The following is a 17,627-nucleotide window of genomic DNA, read 5'->3' as shown; positions in this document are numbered from 1 at the left end:
TCTTCTCCAGGAGACTCGGACGGCCCGCACCCTCCCGGGCTACCGTGCCTACCATGCTACGACGGGCACGCCACTTGCGTCCATTTATGTACGCACCGACGTTCCCGTCGAACCACTTGACATCCCCTCCACTCTCCTTAAATATTTAGTTGGTGTGGTCTATTACCAACCCTCTTCTCGCATCTCTCTCACCCTTATGTCTTTTTACAATCCCCCTGCCACATCTTCTTTGTTCAATGCCCTTGGCAAATTCCTCCACTCTCTTCCTTTGACTACCCATATCCTCCTTGGGGGTGATTTCAATGCTCCTCACAGGCTCTGGGGTTACCCCCAGACACTCAAACCAGGCCGCCTTCTGCACTGTCTTGCCCAGGAACGTCACCTCACCCTCCTTAACACTCCTGACACCCCTACTCGAGCGGGCACTGCCTCACAGCGCTTCACTACACCCGACCTCACTTTCTCTCGGGGTTCCCTTCCTTTTCATTGGCAGGTGTCAGCCGAAAACTTTTTCAGTGACCACTTTCTCATACACATCACCACTTCCATTTCCCACATGACTCGGACACGCCAAGTAGTTCACACTGACTGGGAGGCATTCCGCACTAATCTCATTTCTGACTCATATGAAAGTTACGACGACTGGACATCGCGGATCTCCGCAGCACTGGCATCCAGCAGCCGTCGCGCTCGCTTTCGACACCCTATTCCTGACCCTGATCCTCACTTTCTCCGTTTATGGCGTCGTCATAAACGTTTACAACGCTCTTTTCGCTCCCAACCGCATAACGTCCAACTCTCCTCCCGCATTGATGCTCTGCGTGCTGAAATCGTGGCTTACGGCGCATCCCTCGAGCACTCTCGTTGGAACGCGCTGTGTGACGGCCTCGACTCCGCCTTGCACTCGCGATCCACATGGTCTCTCTTTAGATCTCTATTAGGTACTAAGCCTGCCCTTGCTCCCACCCTAGCTAAAGCGCTTACTCACGGGACTCCGTCTGATGTCTTTGACAATTTAACCTCTCTGTATCTCCCGCCTCCCTTAACACCTTCCTACCCAGATTACTGTGGCGATACTAACCCAGACCTAGACCGCCCATTCACCCTCAGGGAGCTTGAAGCTGCCCTGGCAACTCATTCTAATCGCTCGGCTCCCGGCGAGGATGAGATAACATATAATACACTCCGCAATCTTCCCGACAACGCTAAAGAATTCCTCTTAAAAACATTCAACGAAGCATGGGACAGCGGCTGTCTTCCGAGCTCTTGGACATCCTCTCTCATTTGCATGATTCCGAAGCCGGGCAAGCCTCCATCCCTCTCTAACCTTCGCCCTATCTCTTTGACGTCGTGCGTAGGCAAGACCTTTGAGCGAATGGCCCTGACTCGCCTGTCTGATTTTATTGAGGCGCGAGAGTTCTTCCCCCATTCTCTTATCGGCTTCCGACGTCGCGTCTGTGCGCAGGACATGTTCCTCGTCCTCCAGCACACATTTCTCTCACCTTCTCGCAATCAGATTCATGCTCTTGTAACCGTTGATGTCCGTAAGGCATTTGATGGTGTTTGCCACGACCACATATTGGCTCAGCTCTCCTCCCTTTCATGTGGTTCCCGCGTGTATTCTTACATTCGGTCCTTCCTTTCTAATCGAGTAGCTCGCTTTAGAGTCGATACTCATCTGTCCAACCCGCACTCCCTCACTCGCGGCACTCCTCAAGGTGCCGTACTATCTCCTACCCTATTCAATATGGCTATGGCCCCTCTTGCCTCCCAACTATCCGAAATTCCTGACCTCCATCATATTTTTTATGCCGACGACATCACTCTCTGGTGTACGTCTGGATCTCCCGGACAAGTGCAGGATACTTTACAGCGTGGCCTAGATCTTATCGCTTCCTTTCTATCCACTGCTGGCCTGTCTCCTGCTCCAGAGAAATCTGAGCTGCTTTTACTCAATCGCTCCGCTTACCAGCGCTCCCACAATGATCTCATCTCCCTGCATCTTTCTGGCTCTCTCATTCCTACTGTTCAACAATGCAAAGTTCTTGGCTTCCCTTTGCATGCGGCCAAGAACGCGCAGGCCCTCCATCACGCTGTCAGGACCTGCCACTCGGTAACTCACCTCCTGCGACGCGTTGTCACTCGGCAGTTGGGTCTCCACGAGGCTCATGCGTGCCGTGTTGCCCATGCGCTCGCCCTCAACAAGTTCCTGTACTTTCTACCTTACGTTCAATTTACCCAAACCCAACTTAACACCCTCGAAAGAGCTCTGTTAGGCCTCTACAAGGCAGCTCTCAATCTCCCTATCACTACCTCTACCACTAAGCTCTTTGCCACTGGCCTCTTCCATCCACTACGTTCTCTTCTTTCGCTCCACCACGACTCTCAGATTGCGCGTCTTTCTCTTACCCGTCAGGGCCAATGGCTATTGGCCCAAGCGGGTATCCCTCACATTCCAGTTCCTGTTGCCACCTTGCCTTCTCCCGCGTGCACCCCTGCTCCCAACCTTCGTATCCTTCCTCTCCCGTCCAACATGTCCCCCGTTCTTCACGCCGGCCGTCGTCACGCGGCAGCGCAGCATCATTCCCCTCCTTTTTCTACACAGGGAGTCGCCTATACGGATGCCTCGTTCGTGGCTCCTCGGGGTTCATGCGGCTACGCTATCTACCATCCACACCTTTCGACACCTGAAACCCACACCAGCGGGCCATACCTGCACCCACCCGATGTACTTTCGCTCGAGGTCCTTTCCATTGTCCATGCCTTACAATCATTTTCTTCCCTCCCTTCACTTCCCGAGTACACGATATACTCTGACTCTCACGCCGCCATCCGTAACATACAGAACCGCACATTACCCGCATACCTCCAACAGGAGGTTGAGCAAGCTGTCTATGCACTGCAACCTTCCCCTGTTTTCCTACGCTGGGTTCCTGGGCACTCGGGGATTGACGGCAATGAGCTGGCTCACCGGCTCGCCCGTGATATATTGCACCGGGCACCGTTAATCCCCTGGCCCACACCTTCGGAAGACAGTGGGAGCTCCGTCAAGAACGATGGGAAGATCTCGCTGCGCTATACTATCAAGGAGGTATACCTACAGCTCCGACTCGACAAGCGTCTTTACCCTCCTCCTCATCCATCGCTCACTCTACTAGAGGCTCGAATTCTACGGCACATCCAAATGAACTGCCTGATCACCCCCTCTCGCCTTTTTCTTTATAAATATAGATCGGACCCCTGCTGTCCCAATTGCCCATCTACATATGCAGACCTGCCACACTGCCTTTTCTACTGCCCAACTGCTCAGCAATCCAGCTCTTACCCTCCCCCTTCCCTTTCCATCACCACCTGGCTCGACTGGATCGGCGCCGAAGGGGAAGAACAGCGTCGACTGATCGCGCAGGCGGTCGAAATGCTCGGCCTATGAATTTGGCTGAATAAAAGTCTATTACTACTACTACTATGTTTTACCCGCCTTTAGCGCGAGGAATTTTAAGGCCCCTTTACAGCTACTTACCGCAACCATTGCTCACATCATTTGTCTCATGAACTGGCGCTCTTTGGCCATCAATTGGCCCTTGCGCCATTAAACACCACATATCATCATCAATAATAATAAAATGTTCGTTTAAGATTCCAAGCTTGCTTCGCCCATATGTCTTATGTAATATCGTCTATACAGACGAAAAAACAAAATGCTTTTTCTCAAACCTGCGCCAAGCGATCAGCCGCTCCCGCTGGCAACTCGTGAATCGAGATTGTTCTGCCCATATTCGCTGTCGTCGTCCGCTGCAGTGCGTGCCCTTTGCTTGGTTCCGCATGCTCCAGTCGGGCAGCAGGAGACACGAGACCAGCGCGTGCCGCTCTGACATCCTGGTCGCCACGCTTGGTGGTCGAAGGATGCTCGGCGTGGACCTGAGCGACACCGCTCGACGTTGCTGCGGCGACCGCAGCGGACGCGCTGCTCCCCGCAGCAGCGGGCTCCGTGTGCGTCACCGTGCCGCCTTCGGAAGTCTGTTGTTGGGTGCGCTGTTCCACGCGACCGTCCGGTTTCGTTGCCACCGCCTGCACCCGTTCATGCCGTCGCTGTTGTTTTGGTAAGGGGCAACAGTGCCGTCGCAAAACATGAAACAAGACTACCGTTGGTCCAGCCTACCGAGCTGTATAGGAGACATGTTGCACAGGGTCTAACATCTATTCGCAACCGAAATCTTTAAGGAACCCTCAGTTATCGACTACAGACTATATACGGAAAACTGCCTCAAGTGTCGGTATAATTGCCATCGCAAAAAATTATTACCTCATCTTTGCAATGCGTTCTGATCGTGGGGTCACGGTGGGAAGGGGTCAGGAGGATGAGCTACTGTAAAAATGGCCCCACCCCCCGGCTTTAATGGAGAACTTGCAAGTTATTACACAACGTAGTGTTACTTTCACCCCCGTACCGTCTAAATGCGCCTGTGTAGAAGGCTATAGGAGTCGTTAAGCAAAAAATAAAGTGCGACGAATACATAGAACACGGACGAGAATAGCACCCCCATTTTAAGTAGCGCTGTTTTTCTTCAAGATTGATGGCTTCGTACCTCAGCGATGGCCCCGGAGGTAGTTGACGTCGCGGCTGCTGGCACGGCGCTGCCCTGAAACGAGTGTCCACCGCTGTCAGAGCCTGGAGGCGGCTCCTCTTCGGGAGGGGCACTCGGCGAAGACGGCGGCAGCTGCTCGGCGGTGGTCACCGATCTCGGTGACGCAGACTGCGCGGGGCTGCGGACCACGGGCGACTGCTCCTCGCATGTGGGACTGACCACGCCACTCACGGACGCGTGGCTCGAAGACGAGGCTACGCCACTCACGGACGTATGGCTCGAAGGCGAGGCCACGCCACTCACGGACGCGTGGCTCGAAGGGGAGGAGAGCTGCCCCGACGTGGCGCCACCGTCCGCCAACTTCTTCTTGTGATGACGCCGACGTCGATCGGATTTCTTGCCGTCATCCTTGGACATCTTAGCCTGCGGAGGTATGCGACACCGTATATTCGGTATTGCCGTAGGGAGCGGACGTGGTGCGCCGTGTTCCCATAAGGGAGCACGGCGCAGCATCGCTGAGGAATAGGAATGGAGAGGCCATTTGCTCGCGATATGAGTGGCCACAAAACGGCGTTGCCAGGCCACGGTACTTGTACATTCATAAGAAGAACCGGTGGGATCCCGGAGGCCCTGCGTTGCGAACAAGTGCCTGCCGCATCGGGGGCGGACGCTGTGACCACGTGACCACCACCGCGGTTGCCTGGGGGACGACATTGTCTATAGTCGAATACAACTTAAGAAGTCCGGAGAGGCCCCGCCCAGACAGCCAAAGCGTGGCAGCCGATCTAGTCCTGCTCATGCACTCGGCAATGTTCTCAGAAGGCGGGGACACCGGAAGTCCGGCTAATGACGTCAGTCCGGAGTGCGCGTCCATTGGTGCAGGCTTGTGTGCATCCGCCTTTGAGGAGGAAATGCCGCGGACTTCTAAAGTTGTATTCAACCAAAGGCAGACCTCTTTCTCTCTTTCTTTCGCATTCTCCAGGGACCGAGAGGCTACGTGAACGCATGCGCGTTGCTTCTGGATGCACAGACACTGGCGGATGGCTGGTGAGAACGAAAGTGGCCATAATGCGTAACTATACTGCCGTTATCTTCTGGACACTGTTGGTACACGGTTAGTGCACATTTGGTAGCCGTGCTCGGAAGGCTGCCATCGGTGCTCCCGAACAAAGTATTTTGCCTAGAAACATGCTCGCTGCCCGAAAAAGCCCTCTGACCATTATCTCTATGTTGATGCATGTCTCGACCAGAAAATATTATTGCAGATAAACAATGCGTAATAACAATTGCTTCAGTTTTACGTCCGAAAACCGCGATATGATTATGAGGGAAGCCGTAGATAGTGAAGGGCTCCGGGTATTTCGAACACCTGGGGTGTTTGGGCACCGGCATCTAAGTACACGGGCTCTTAGCGTTCCGCCTCCATCAAACTACGCCCGCTGCGGCCGGGATTTGATCCCGCGACCCTCGGGTCAGCAGTCGAGTGCTATAAGCACTAGACCATCGCGGCGGGCAGATAAATAACGCAAACAATCCAGATTGGGAATGCAAGCCGAGAGCACGTCGACTAGAAATACTGGGAAATAGCCGTTTTCCGTTCGTTGGTGCTCGCTCATTTCCTAGTCTACGACTGCTCACTACGCTAGCCCTGCCACGCTGCTTGTGCTTGGTTTTTGGAAACGTCACTGCCGTAACCACCTCGTTGCAGGCAATTATGAAAACTGAGATTGTTTTTTTCGAGTTACTTTGGATGCTCTGTGGGAAAGCTGTACAGTTTCAGAGCCACGGGTCGAGGTTGCGTCCCCCAGGCTAGGAAGCTACGCTCAAGACTGATGTGTAAGGTTATTCGTGTGCGCCTGCAGGCGTAGGCGTGGACAAGTTCTTCATTGGGAAAGGGGGGTGAGTGAGAAAGGTTCAACGCAGCGCCCCTCCCCCTTCCCCGACCCCAATAGATGAGTCTGACAAAAGACGTCCGCCGCGGTGGTATAGCGGTTACGGTGCTCGGCTGCTGACCCGAAGGTCGCGGGTTCGATCCCGGCCGCGGCGGTCGCATTTCGATGGAGGCGAAATGGTAGAGACCCGTGTACTTAGATTTAGGTGCACGTTAAAGAACACCAGATGGTCGAAATTTCCGGAGCCCTCCACTACGGCGTCTCTCATAATCATGTTTTGGGACGTAAAGCTCCAGATATTATTATTATTAGTCTGACAAAAGACAAGCTTCGCAATGGATGCAAAAATTAATATGAAGCACTGACGTGCTGCTTCCAATGGCTTGTCTTTGGTCACCGGCTTTACGGGTATGTGTGAAGGAAACCGTTCCTGGAGTGCAACGTGTGGGGCATTCGACCGCCATTATCGTAAAAAACCAGCATGGAGCGCCATAACCTTGGACATTAAAGAATGTCAGGCCAGGTTGGACTGACTAAAAATATGGGTCTGACTGGGCGCCCCCCTTAGATGGTTAGGGGGTGAGGCCTCCCCCCCCCCTCCCCGTGCAAGCGTTTATGCCTACTGCAAGACAGCTGTTATAAGCCCTCGGCATTCCCACGTCAATGGAGATTGCTGACCAATAACAATGCTGCTTAGCTTCCGCGACCTTGTGGGAACAGCGGCACTCTGTGACGTGACATCGCTGTTGGCTTAATTCCATACCTTTCAATGCTGCCGATTCCAAGGTTTGCAGAGTCGGAACGAGACCTTGCTTGCTTGCTTGCTTGCTTGTGCCCGTTTGTTGGCTCTTACCCACTACGGGGGATCGGCCATGAAACCGGCGGATAATTTAATAATATTTTTTTAAAGAATGAGGAATAAATCAATTGCCGCAGGAATAAACGAAATTTTAAGAATGACTAGTCGATATGGAATAAGGAGGAGAATAATACCACAATATGAGAAACAATTACCGAATGAATGAAAGGAATTCTGGAGTATCAAATTTTGTTAAGGAATAAGTTAGCAGGGAATTCTTCGTGTCTCACCGAGAAATTCGCATAGGGCTGAGCAGACGTTCCCGTTGCTGAAGCCAAGAGAAGACGCCCCAAGGGAAAGAATATTTTGAGAATTCAGATTAATTCTTAAGTTTCTGAATAAAATTTCGAAATGCTTTTTTCTATGCCTAATGAATCGACGGCAGGTAAGCAAGAAATGATCAATGTTTTCAGATTCCTGACAAAAATAGCACATAGGAGATGGCACCAGACCAGACCTGTATAAATAAAAATTAAGTGGGGGTATCCGGCATCGCAATTTTGTAATAGCCACTTCCAGTCTTCGAGTGGGACACCATTTATTATTCCAGCCGAATGAAAGATGACCATATTCGGGAACTGGTAATTTCATACTTTTGGCATCTTGAGTTAGAGAATACTTCCGAAATCTCGAATCAGTAATAAAAGCTGTATCAGGTACAATGGACAAAATAGGACCACCCAGAGACCACCGCGCGAGAGTGTCTGCCATCTCGTTTATTAGTATGCCACAATGACCTGGGACCCATACCAATCGCACGGTATTCAAATTTTTTGGGATTAAGGAAGTGAATGCATTTAGAACGGGAGACTCAGAAGCAGTAGAAGATAAAGATGTACATACTGTCAGCGAATCAGTAACTATAACAACTGATGACTCATTCACTGGTAGTTTTCGAAGGGCTAATATAATTGCGAGGAGCTCAGCTTCGAATATGGGAGTATAATCTGGGAGGCGCAAGGAGTACGACCATGATAAAGCCTCTGAAAATATGCCCACTCCCGCTTTCTCTTCGCGCATGGATGCATCAGTGGCAATTATGTTATTTATGCCCAATCGAAGTAAATGATCCTCTAACAATCCTATTAAATATCTTGAAGGTAAAAGTTTGGCATTAGATGGGAAGATATCATCAAATTCAATTTTTGCTATGGTCGATGATTTATCGTTTGCTACGATGTCGCGTATGTTAACATTTAATGATTCTAGTTGGTCCTGTACGAACAAAACTTGTGGTTTATATATTCGAGACCAAGGCTCATTAAAAAACGTTGACGATTCAGATACGAATATAAACTGTACTCGACTTTGTGAGGACGCAAAAATTTTTAAATATGTTTTGACGGTGAGAATGCGGAATCTGCAAACTAGAGTGGGGATTCGGGCTTCTAGGTATAGAATACTGTTTGCTGTAAATTTTGGTACCCCTAGACAACTTCGAAGGGCCTCTCGCTCTATGAGAACCAGGGGATGAAACTTGTATGCAGGCCCCCCTGAGTATAGTATGCAACCAAACTCTAAAATTGGTCGAACATACATCCGATAAATCATAAGTAGCTTGTCTCTGCGTAGCCCAGAAGGGTGGTGACCAAGCTTACGTAACATCCCAACAGCGCGTGTTGCCTTACATTTGACGTGCTCAATGTGTCTGCGCCAGCTGAGTTTTTCATCATAAAAAACTCCTAAATATTTGACACAGTCATTTTGGGGAATTACTTCTTGGCGATACTGAAGGGAAATTCTAACTGGAGCATTCAATGGAAAAACAATCAAGGAACTTTTGCTAACGTTTAGAGTCATTCGAATTTGTTCAAACCAGAATTCTAAACTTCCCAAGTATGATTGTAATACTGCATACAGTGAATGAATATCACCTGCCGAAGCAAAGAATGCAATGTCGTCTGCATATACATAAACTGTAACGTTATTGTTCAAAGGAATTGAGCTTAATAGAATATTGAATAAAACAGGGGAAAGAACTGAACCTTGAGGGACCCCTCTAGATTGATCATATTTTGAGGATGATAAGCCACGTTGGGAACAATAAAATTTCCTACCGTTTAGGAACTCATACAACCAATTGATAATATATCCCGGAAAATTCAAGTTTTTTAAGGAATTGAGCAAGATGACATGTTCGACACTGTCGTACGCCTTAGCCAAATCTAGAGTGACTAATGCTGCCAATTGCCGCTTGTGGCGAGCAAGCTTAATACGTCCCTCTAAATCTACATGTGCATGCCATATGGAGTATCCAGGTCTAAATCCTATCTGACATGGGCTCAATAACGAGTTATCTGCAATAAATTTAATGATTCTGATGTATAATACTCTTTCAATTAATTTAATTACATGCGAAGTTAATGCTATAGGTCTTATATTATGAATATGCATACCTGCTCCTTGTTTCTTAAGCAAGGGAATTATTTTTGCAAGTCTCCAGTCTGGAGGGATCCAACCATTTCCAAGTGAGTGATTTACAAGATTAAGAAGGTTCTGAGGAGACACATCAAATAATATTTTTAACATGCCTGACGTAATACCGTCAGGACCAGGGGTTGAATTCGGGAGTAACTGAACAGCATGCGCCAGTTCTTCTATGGTTACGTCAATGAAATCATTCACATCTAAAGGTTTTTGGAATTTTGTTTGTAATTGAGAGGCAAATCGCTGTTTTAGTCCCAATGCAATATCATCTAATAAATCAGCCAATTCTTTTGGGGTTGGAACAACTGATTCTACGTTACTAGGAGAAGGAATAGCCTTACGAGATCTAAGAAATCTAAAAAGAGCTTGTTTATTCTTGCTTTTAGATAGAAAAGTATAACGATTTTCGTCATGTTTAGCTTTAGCTTCGGAAACAATTCTCTTAAATTTAGCTTTGGCATATTTATAATTACTCCAATTAGTAGGATTCTGGTTAATTAAAAGTTTTTTCCATGCAGCCTTTCTGCGCCTGTACTCTCGATCACAATCAGAATTCCACCATGCACTTACAGACTTTCCATTTGTGGAAGGTTTCGTAAACTGTGATTTTTTCATAGTGCTTTTTAAAACAGAACACAAACTCATGGCTGTAATTTCATTTTCAGTGTTAGTCAGAGAGGATAGCGTTGACTGTAAGCTTTTTTTAAATTGTGAGTAATTTACAAAAGTGTGCGATTGACATTCCGTTGGGACCAAGGGGATATTAATGTCAATAACTACGGGACGGTGATCGCTGTTTGTTGCAGCATCAACCACAGCCCAAGAAGAGATAAAAAGGCTTGAGCTGGCGAATGATAAGTCTAAAACAGATCTCGTATTACATCGAATAAATGTAGCTACTTTAGAATTTAAACAAGTATAATTGTTTTTACTTATCCAGTTCCACAATAATTTACCGGGAGAGTCTGTGCGGTAACCCCAAGAGACGTGATGCGAGTTAAAGTCTCCTGCAAAAAATGTGTTTGGTCGACAAAAGCTCTGAGTGATGTCAAGAATACCTTCATCTTGTACGCCAATCGGAAAGTAGCTGTTAACAATAGAAAGTGGAGCACAGCCTGGTATAGCTAATTCCAATACCAAAACTTCGTGTTCGCCCGATATTGACTGATAAGCAACTTTCGCTTTATGACAAAATTTTGCCGATATAAAACACGCTAATCCTCCACCTCTAGAGTTCCTGTCCAAACGAAAACATTTATAATTCTGTAAATGAAAATTATGATCCGATGACAGCCAAGTTTCTTGTAACAAAATCACGTGAGGGGACTGTTGGGAAATAAGGTATAGTAAATCTGTGGTAGCAGACAGTATAGACCGGCAGTTCCACTGAAGAACCTTAAGAAGACCTATTTTGATGATAGGCAAGCAGCCGCAACTGCTTGATCCAAAATACTATCTTTTAAAAAATCATTCTTGTTCAAGGGTTCCTTCACACACTTTTTTGATTTAGAATTAGAAATCTGATTCTTGTTTGAGGGTGACCTATTGCGTTTAGGAAGTCTAGCATCCATATCCATATCCTGAATCTCTTGTGAGCTAGACTCAGACAGACATTCTTGGTCAGTGCTTTGGGTATTAGAAGGTCGTTTATCCTTATGTCTGGCAGCATCTGATTGAAACGCAGAGGAAGAATGAATTACACTGAAAGGATTCTGCATACTTTTGGCTAACTGTTCCGAAAACCCATTCAACTGCATGGATATTACTTGTGCCAGAGTTTCTGATAAATTCAATAGGAGTTTTTCTAGGGACTTTTCCACTGCTTTTTGCATGTGCCGTACTGGAACGGGATCGCTGCTTCTTCTACACTCGCGCCACGTGCTTGCACCGGCTGCTCGCGATGCTGTCTTTATGATGATAGTGATGATAAATACTACATTCCCACGTATTTGCAACTAGTGATAAACGTGCTCCAGTTTTTTTTTTCTTTCTTTTGTATAGGACGCAGCAGGAGAGCAAATGCCTGCATTGCTGATAATGTGCATGCTCCTTGCCCACAGAAATCCAGAAAGTACTAGTTATATAATTTCATACCTGAACCAGCAAACGTAACGTCGCTCTTTGAGGCGTGTTTAGCTTCTTGGTGAATCGTCCGGAACATTAATCTATACGCAGTTATTGTTCTTGTGAGGAGTGCACCATCAAAACTTCTGTTACCGTAGGATGTGACACAGCGTTTCCTTGGCATCTTTTTTAAACATATGTTCTTCCTGCGTCTACTTTTCATGCCGTATATAGTGTGGTCATTCATTATAGTTGAAATGCCACGGAGTTTCTTTTTTTTGTGCATTTGTCCAGCGCTCGCCACAGTTACCACAGTAAGTATCTAACCTTCTGTTTTCAGGCGAGATTGACTCCGTGCGTAAAGTAACTGTAGTGACATATTGCCAACAGTACCATCACTATCATCATCATCATTGTGTTCGTCTGAATCTCGAGCAATTAATTAACAAGAAATGTTCTTTCCTTTGGAGTGTATTCACTAAGCTACAGCTACAGGAACGTCTGCTAAGCCATATGCGATTTTCTTGGTGACTCAAGGAGAATTCTGTGTTAGTATTATTCCCACTCAAAATTCGGTACTTCGAAATTATCCTCATTAGTTGATCGTTTTTTTTTCAATATAATTGCATTACACCTTATCTATCTTATATATATATATATATATATATATATATATATATATATATATATATATATATATATATATATATATATATAGGTTCAGTTCCTGCCGGGGGCAAGTTGTCTTTTCGTCCACTTTAGTTTGTTCACACTGATATCGCAATTACCGCAAATAACATCACCCATACTTCCCTTGCCTTGATAGTCTTATTTCTCAGTGAAGTTGTATCTAATAAAGAAAAATGAGCCCTTAAAATTCTCCTTCTTTCGTTCTATATAAACTAGTGATTCTTCTATTTTTGTTTGTACTCTAGGCGACCGTCTCCTCCTTATTCTTCGTCTCAAACTAAAAAAAAAATTCCTTATAATTACCGCCGGTTTCAAGGCCAATCCTCCGTAGAGGGTATGAGCCAAGAAGTAAGGCTCAAGCAAGGAAGCAAGCGAGCTTTCATTCAAGCACTGATCCGTTGGCCTCCCTGCGATGCCGGGCCTGCTTGACCAATTAACCACTTCATATAAGTGCACTCCCCCACATGTAGCTAACTGATTAGAGTTCTCCACGAAAAAAAAAAGGCTTTGAAAAGTTGCTAAATACAAGTATATCTGCACCCAGTGGCTGTAGCACAGTGTTAGGAAATTTCGCATCGGCTGACCAGCTGACTTTGGCGAAGTTCAATGTTTTTGCATAAAGCGCAACAGTTGCATGTATAGAACTTATTGGCCATACCATACTACGTATCTGTTGCGACATTACCGTCATTTTTTCTCCAGCTGGGAGCTGCTTCAGCGTGACAAAACATACTGCAACATAACGGCATGGTGGGCTAACTGGTGCGTATTCATTTTCTGAAGAAAAACAGCAAAAAAAAAAAAACGTAGACAAGAAAGAGAGGCGCTGTATTTCTTCCCTCTCTTTCTTGTCTATGCTTTTTTCTTGTGCACTGCTTTTCTTCAGAAAATGTTTAGCATAACACATGCATGTAGTGTAGAGCAAATTTTACTTTTGTTAACTTCATTTTATTCTCAGCACGATCAAACAAGACAACCAACACGCCCACATGCCCATAAGCGGTGTAACAAGTTGCACGCCTGCAGATGGCCATAACCAGCATACGTGAAATCTAATTCCACGTGATCTTTCATTTGCTGATTGATTTGGGGTTTTGACGTCCTAGGCTGCGAGAGATGCCGCAGTGAAGCGTTACGGTTAACTTCGACCAGCAGGGGTTCTTTAACGCGCACTGAAACGGCGCAGTATACGGCTTGTACCGTTTCGCCTTTATCGATATGCGACCGCCGTGGCCGGGATCGAACCCGCGTCTTTCGGGGTTAGCAGCCGAGCACCGCAACTACTGGACCACCGCGGGAGCTCCTTTCTTTTGCACTTTACGCGTTGCCACTTCACTGCTGGCACCAGAGGGCCTTTCCGTGTACGAAGAAATGGCTTCCAGAGAAAGTTTTCTAGACGTCTGCTAGTAGGCGAGACCAGGTTAAATGTGAAAGCGCCCTGTCTTCATACTCCTCCTCACCCTCTTCGGAGGGCAGGCACCAGCTCTATTTCGTCATAGAGCAGATTGCTGCTATTGGCCGACAGCTGGCATAAATCAAGAGCGGAATTTGTATTATATGCGCTCCTTGACACGGGGTGCCGCCACGTGCCAGCGCCGCGCTTTATAGTATTCTAAAATTACACAGTAGCAACACTAGCGCGTACCGAAATGACACTGAGAGAGGGACCGCGTTTATTTTTACCACGTGAATGCATTAGTTCTTCCACCGCTTCCTAGCGGGCGCTAGATGTTTTATCAGTTAATTGCAATTCAAGACCACATTCGAAGCATTAATTTGATTCAAACCCTGGTGCCCTTTGGAGTTCGGTGAATGAACTAATGCATTCGAGCTAGTTGTCCTACTGCTCCAGAGAGGGCAGCAGGGGTTTTCGAATACGGACAGCGACACGAAGAATTCAAGGAGGTGTGCCACATACAGCTGCGCTGTAAAATCGAAAGTGCTCGTAAACCAACCCTTTATTGCGATATTCATTTTCGGTGAAAGAGCATTCTCTCCTCCTACAAATTGCCGTCGAAAAAAAAGTCAATAAGTCAACACTTGGGAAATTCTCAGACACGTACATCTAGGCAAACAGCGTTGAAGCTGAGGATTTCTATTGTGGTGTGAGAAAGAATTGTCATGCGCGTGCTCCCCGATATCGAAAATAAATGTATGCTTATGTGAACACGATTGCGTTTACGACACATCGCAATTTTATTTTTTAGCGACATCGCATCGGCGCTTGTTTGTTCGTTTCAAACGAATGACGGTCCTGTAGAAGACGTGTGCAAAAAGGCAGTGTACAAAGTTCGCTTTTCTTCATTTGTGAATTCGCTTCGTATTGACATATTGTCTTCAAATTCTCATGATAATATCATGTATGGTCACTATATCTTTTTTATTATCAGGTTGGTACTTTCCTGCAAAGGAAAAGTTGCAATCACTGTAGTGATGATGTTCTCGGCGCAAAACATGAATACATTATCACGTGAACAGGAAACGCCATATCAATGATTACGTTCACGTGTCACTGGACGCAAACGAAAAAAAAAGCTACCTTCAGATCTCGTTTCAGATAACAAGTGGTGTGGGAATTCAGGCGTCCGCGCCAGTGGCTCGACGCCATCTTCCCTTGGAGAATTCTCGTGTCCCTCTCCTCTCGACCGGACGGGTGGCAGCTAGTCATAAATCGCCGTCACTTTGCTGCCACCCCGCCCTCGAAGGTTAAACACCGTGTCCCATTGGCCCAGTTTTGGCGGGATTTGGACCTTGCTCGCGCTCGCCGAGAAGCGGGTGCGCGCGCGACGAGGTTCGAGAGAGACCACTTGGGGACCTCGAAGGGTGCGTACGCGTTTTGGCCGCTCCGGCCGGCGGCGATCCTTTGTTCTTTGTTCTTCGTCGCCGGCCGGCGGTTACGTCGTTTTGTCGGGGCTCCGGCCTCAGCGGGCGCGCGCTACCCTCCGCGGTCTCGAAGTCCCGAGGCAGCGCCTCGCGATCGTGCACTGTATGTTTCTTTCAAGGGTTACTTTGTCTGTTCTGCTTCTTCCGCTCTGGGGTGCGCGATCGCGGGAGCGCTGACCGAAGAGTAGGTCGGCTCTCCAAACCTGGTTCTTTGTTTCCTTGTTTTATAGGTGTGCCATTCGCGGCCACATTTGGTAACTTGAATTAGCTCATTGGTGTCCTGTGTAATTATGTTACGTACGATTGGCTGTGTCGAATTATTGATCTCTTTGTAATCCCAGTAATAAATCACTAATTTGGAGAGTGTCGCCTAGGGTCTCCCTCGCTGCGCGCGACGGCTCGCCGTCCCTTCGCGGTGACGGGCCGAGTTCTCGCGCGCAGCAGTTCGAACGGTACACGGGCGCGGGGCAGACGAGGACGCGGCAGCCTGCATGAAGCTACCAGTGCTCGAACCCACAGTGGTGTTTGGCGCATACGGCTAAGAGTATATAGTGAGGACCGTGCGCGCCGGGATTGAGACGACGACACCACCATAGTGGTGTCCGATGCTTGAAGTCCACGAGATGTTTTTGGCTCCCGTTAGAACTCCCCGCTTCATGCAACTATCAAAACAATGGCTTCAATATCTGCGCAACCTTTTTTTTTCATCCAGGGGCACGAGTTTGGACACCACCTACAAAACAACGCAAAGTAAAAGTACTGAAAATTGAGCGAATTGGTAGGAATACATCAGATATCGTTTGTTTCCTTTGCCTTCCGTCTTTTTGTTTTTCTTCAGCAAGACAGACAGACAGACAGACAGGCAGACAGACAGACAGACAGACAGATAGATAGATAGATAGATAGATAGATAGATAGATAGATAGATAGATAGATAGATAGATAGATAGATAGATAGATAGACAGACAGACAGACAGACAGACAGACAGACAGACAGACAGACAGACAGACAGACAGACAGATAGATAGATAGATAGATAGATAGATAGATAGATAGATAGATAGATAGATAGATAGATAGATAGATAGATAGATAGACAGACAGACAGACAGATAGATAGATAGATAGATAGATAGATAGATAGATAGATAGATAGATAGATAGATAGATAGATAGATAGATAGATAGACAGATAGACAGACAGACAGACAGACAGACAGACAGACAGACAGACAGATAGACAGATAGATAGATAGATAGATAGATAGATAGACAGACAGACAGACAGACAGACAGACAGACAGACAGACAGACAGACAGATAGATAGATAGATAGATAGATAGATAGATAGATAGATAGATAGATAGATAGATAGATAGATAGATAGATAGATAGATAGATAGACAGACAGACAGACAGACAGACAGACAGACAGACAGACAGACAGACAGACAGACAGACAGATAGATAGATAGATAGATAGATAGATAGATAGATAGATAGATAGATAGATAGATAGATAGATAGATAGATAGATAGATAGATAGACAGACAGACAGAGAGATAGATAGATAGATAGATAGATAGATAGATAGATAGATAGATAGATAGATAGATAGATAGATAGATAGATAGATAGATAGATAGATAGATAGATAGATAGATAGATAGATAGATAGATAGATAGATAGATAGATAGAAACGCTCAAAGTGCCTAAGATTCGCTAAGAAATGCTTTGCATTTAAAAAAGAGAGCAAGCATAGCCATGTATAGTATAGTATAGCAAAGAGTGTCAAAAAGAGAAAGGTGAGATGCAGGGCCGTAACTAAGGCGGGGTTGAGGGGGTTCGGACACCCCCTGAAATTTTTTCGTTCTTCAACTTTTCGGGTGACACTAAAATACTTGGACGTTGTCAGAGCGACCACCAGTTGCCAAAGTTAGCCGTTCTACACATAAACACCCCCCGAAAAAAATTCCTGGGTACGGCCCTGGTGAGAGGGTAAAGGCCCAGCCAAGCCAGTACCGGCTAGGTGCCCACCAACTCTGCTGTGACCCAGCGTTGCGCGACTTGATGCAAGCTGGGCTAATTTTTTGTTAACTTGCAGGACCTCAATAAAGTTTTGCAACCAACCAACCAGCCAACACCTCTCAGCAAACCTCCAGCTTCAACAGCACCGCTGTTAGAAAATTCTGGCTATGCTTCTGTTGAGAGAGCTAACGAG

At 46.8% G+C, this 17,627-nt stretch overlaps 3 protein-coding genes across 3 annotated transcripts in view; 2 read left to right on the top strand and 1 right to left on the bottom strand.

The window, feature by feature from the left end:
• The first annotated feature begins 790 nt into the window (after positions 1 to 790).
• LOC125756360 (uncharacterized) lies at positions 791 to 3,452 on the top strand. The gene has a single exon (XM_049410987.1). It carries the CDS (start codon positions 1,289 to 1,291, stop codon positions 3,428 to 3,430), a length of 2,142 nt encoding a protein of 713 aa, XP_049266944.1. The 5' UTR covers positions 791 to 1,288; the 3' UTR covers positions 3,431 to 3,452.
• A 256-nt stretch (positions 3,453 to 3,708) lies between these two features.
• LOC119375014 (brain acid soluble protein 1-like) lies at positions 3,709 to 5,003 on the bottom strand. Its single transcript, XM_037645213.1, has 2 exons — positions 4,587 to 5,003; positions 3,709 to 4,089 (listed from the first exon to the last, which is right to left on the bottom strand). Exons 1-2 carry the CDS (start codon positions 5,001 to 5,003, stop codon positions 3,709 to 3,711), a joined length of 798 nt encoding a protein of 265 aa, XP_037501141.1.
• An 11,006-nt stretch (positions 5,004 to 16,009) lies between these two features.
• LOC119374828 (DNA-directed RNA polymerase III subunit RPC6) overlaps positions 16,010 to 17,627 on the top strand; it is a 339,724-nt gene continuing 338,106 nt past the window's right edge. Inside the window, exon 1 of the mRNA XM_037645031.2 lies at positions 16,010 to 16,026. The gene's annotated coding sequence lies outside the window, so the exon portion shown is untranslated. The remainder of the gene's footprint in view (positions 16,027 to 17,627) is intronic.

Source organism: Rhipicephalus sanguineus, chromosome 11 (assembly GCF_013339695.2).
Source record: "Rhipicephalus sanguineus isolate Rsan-2018 chromosome 11, BIME_Rsan_1.4, whole genome shotgun sequence".
Classification (NCBI taxonomy): domain Eukaryota; kingdom Metazoa; phylum Arthropoda; class Arachnida; order Ixodida; family Ixodidae; genus Rhipicephalus; species Rhipicephalus sanguineus.
The sequence above is the reverse complement of the archived record's forward strand: the minus strand, read 5'-3'. Positions and strand labels throughout refer to the sequence as shown.

Excerpts from the sequence above, each read along its gene's own strand:
- LOC119375014 (XM_037645213.1), bottom strand. The coding sequence starts at position 5,003 with ATGTCCAAGGATGACGGCAAGAAATCCGATCGACGTCGGCGTCATCAC. Across the intron at positions 4,090-4,586 it reads CCTCCGGGGCCATCGCTGAG|CGACGGCATGAACGGGTGCA; the intron begins GTACGAAGCCAT and ends CCAAAACAACAG.
- LOC125756360 (XM_049410987.1), top strand. The coding sequence starts at position 1,289 with ATGATTCCGAAGCCGGGCAAGCCTCCATCCCTCTCTAACCTTCGCCCT.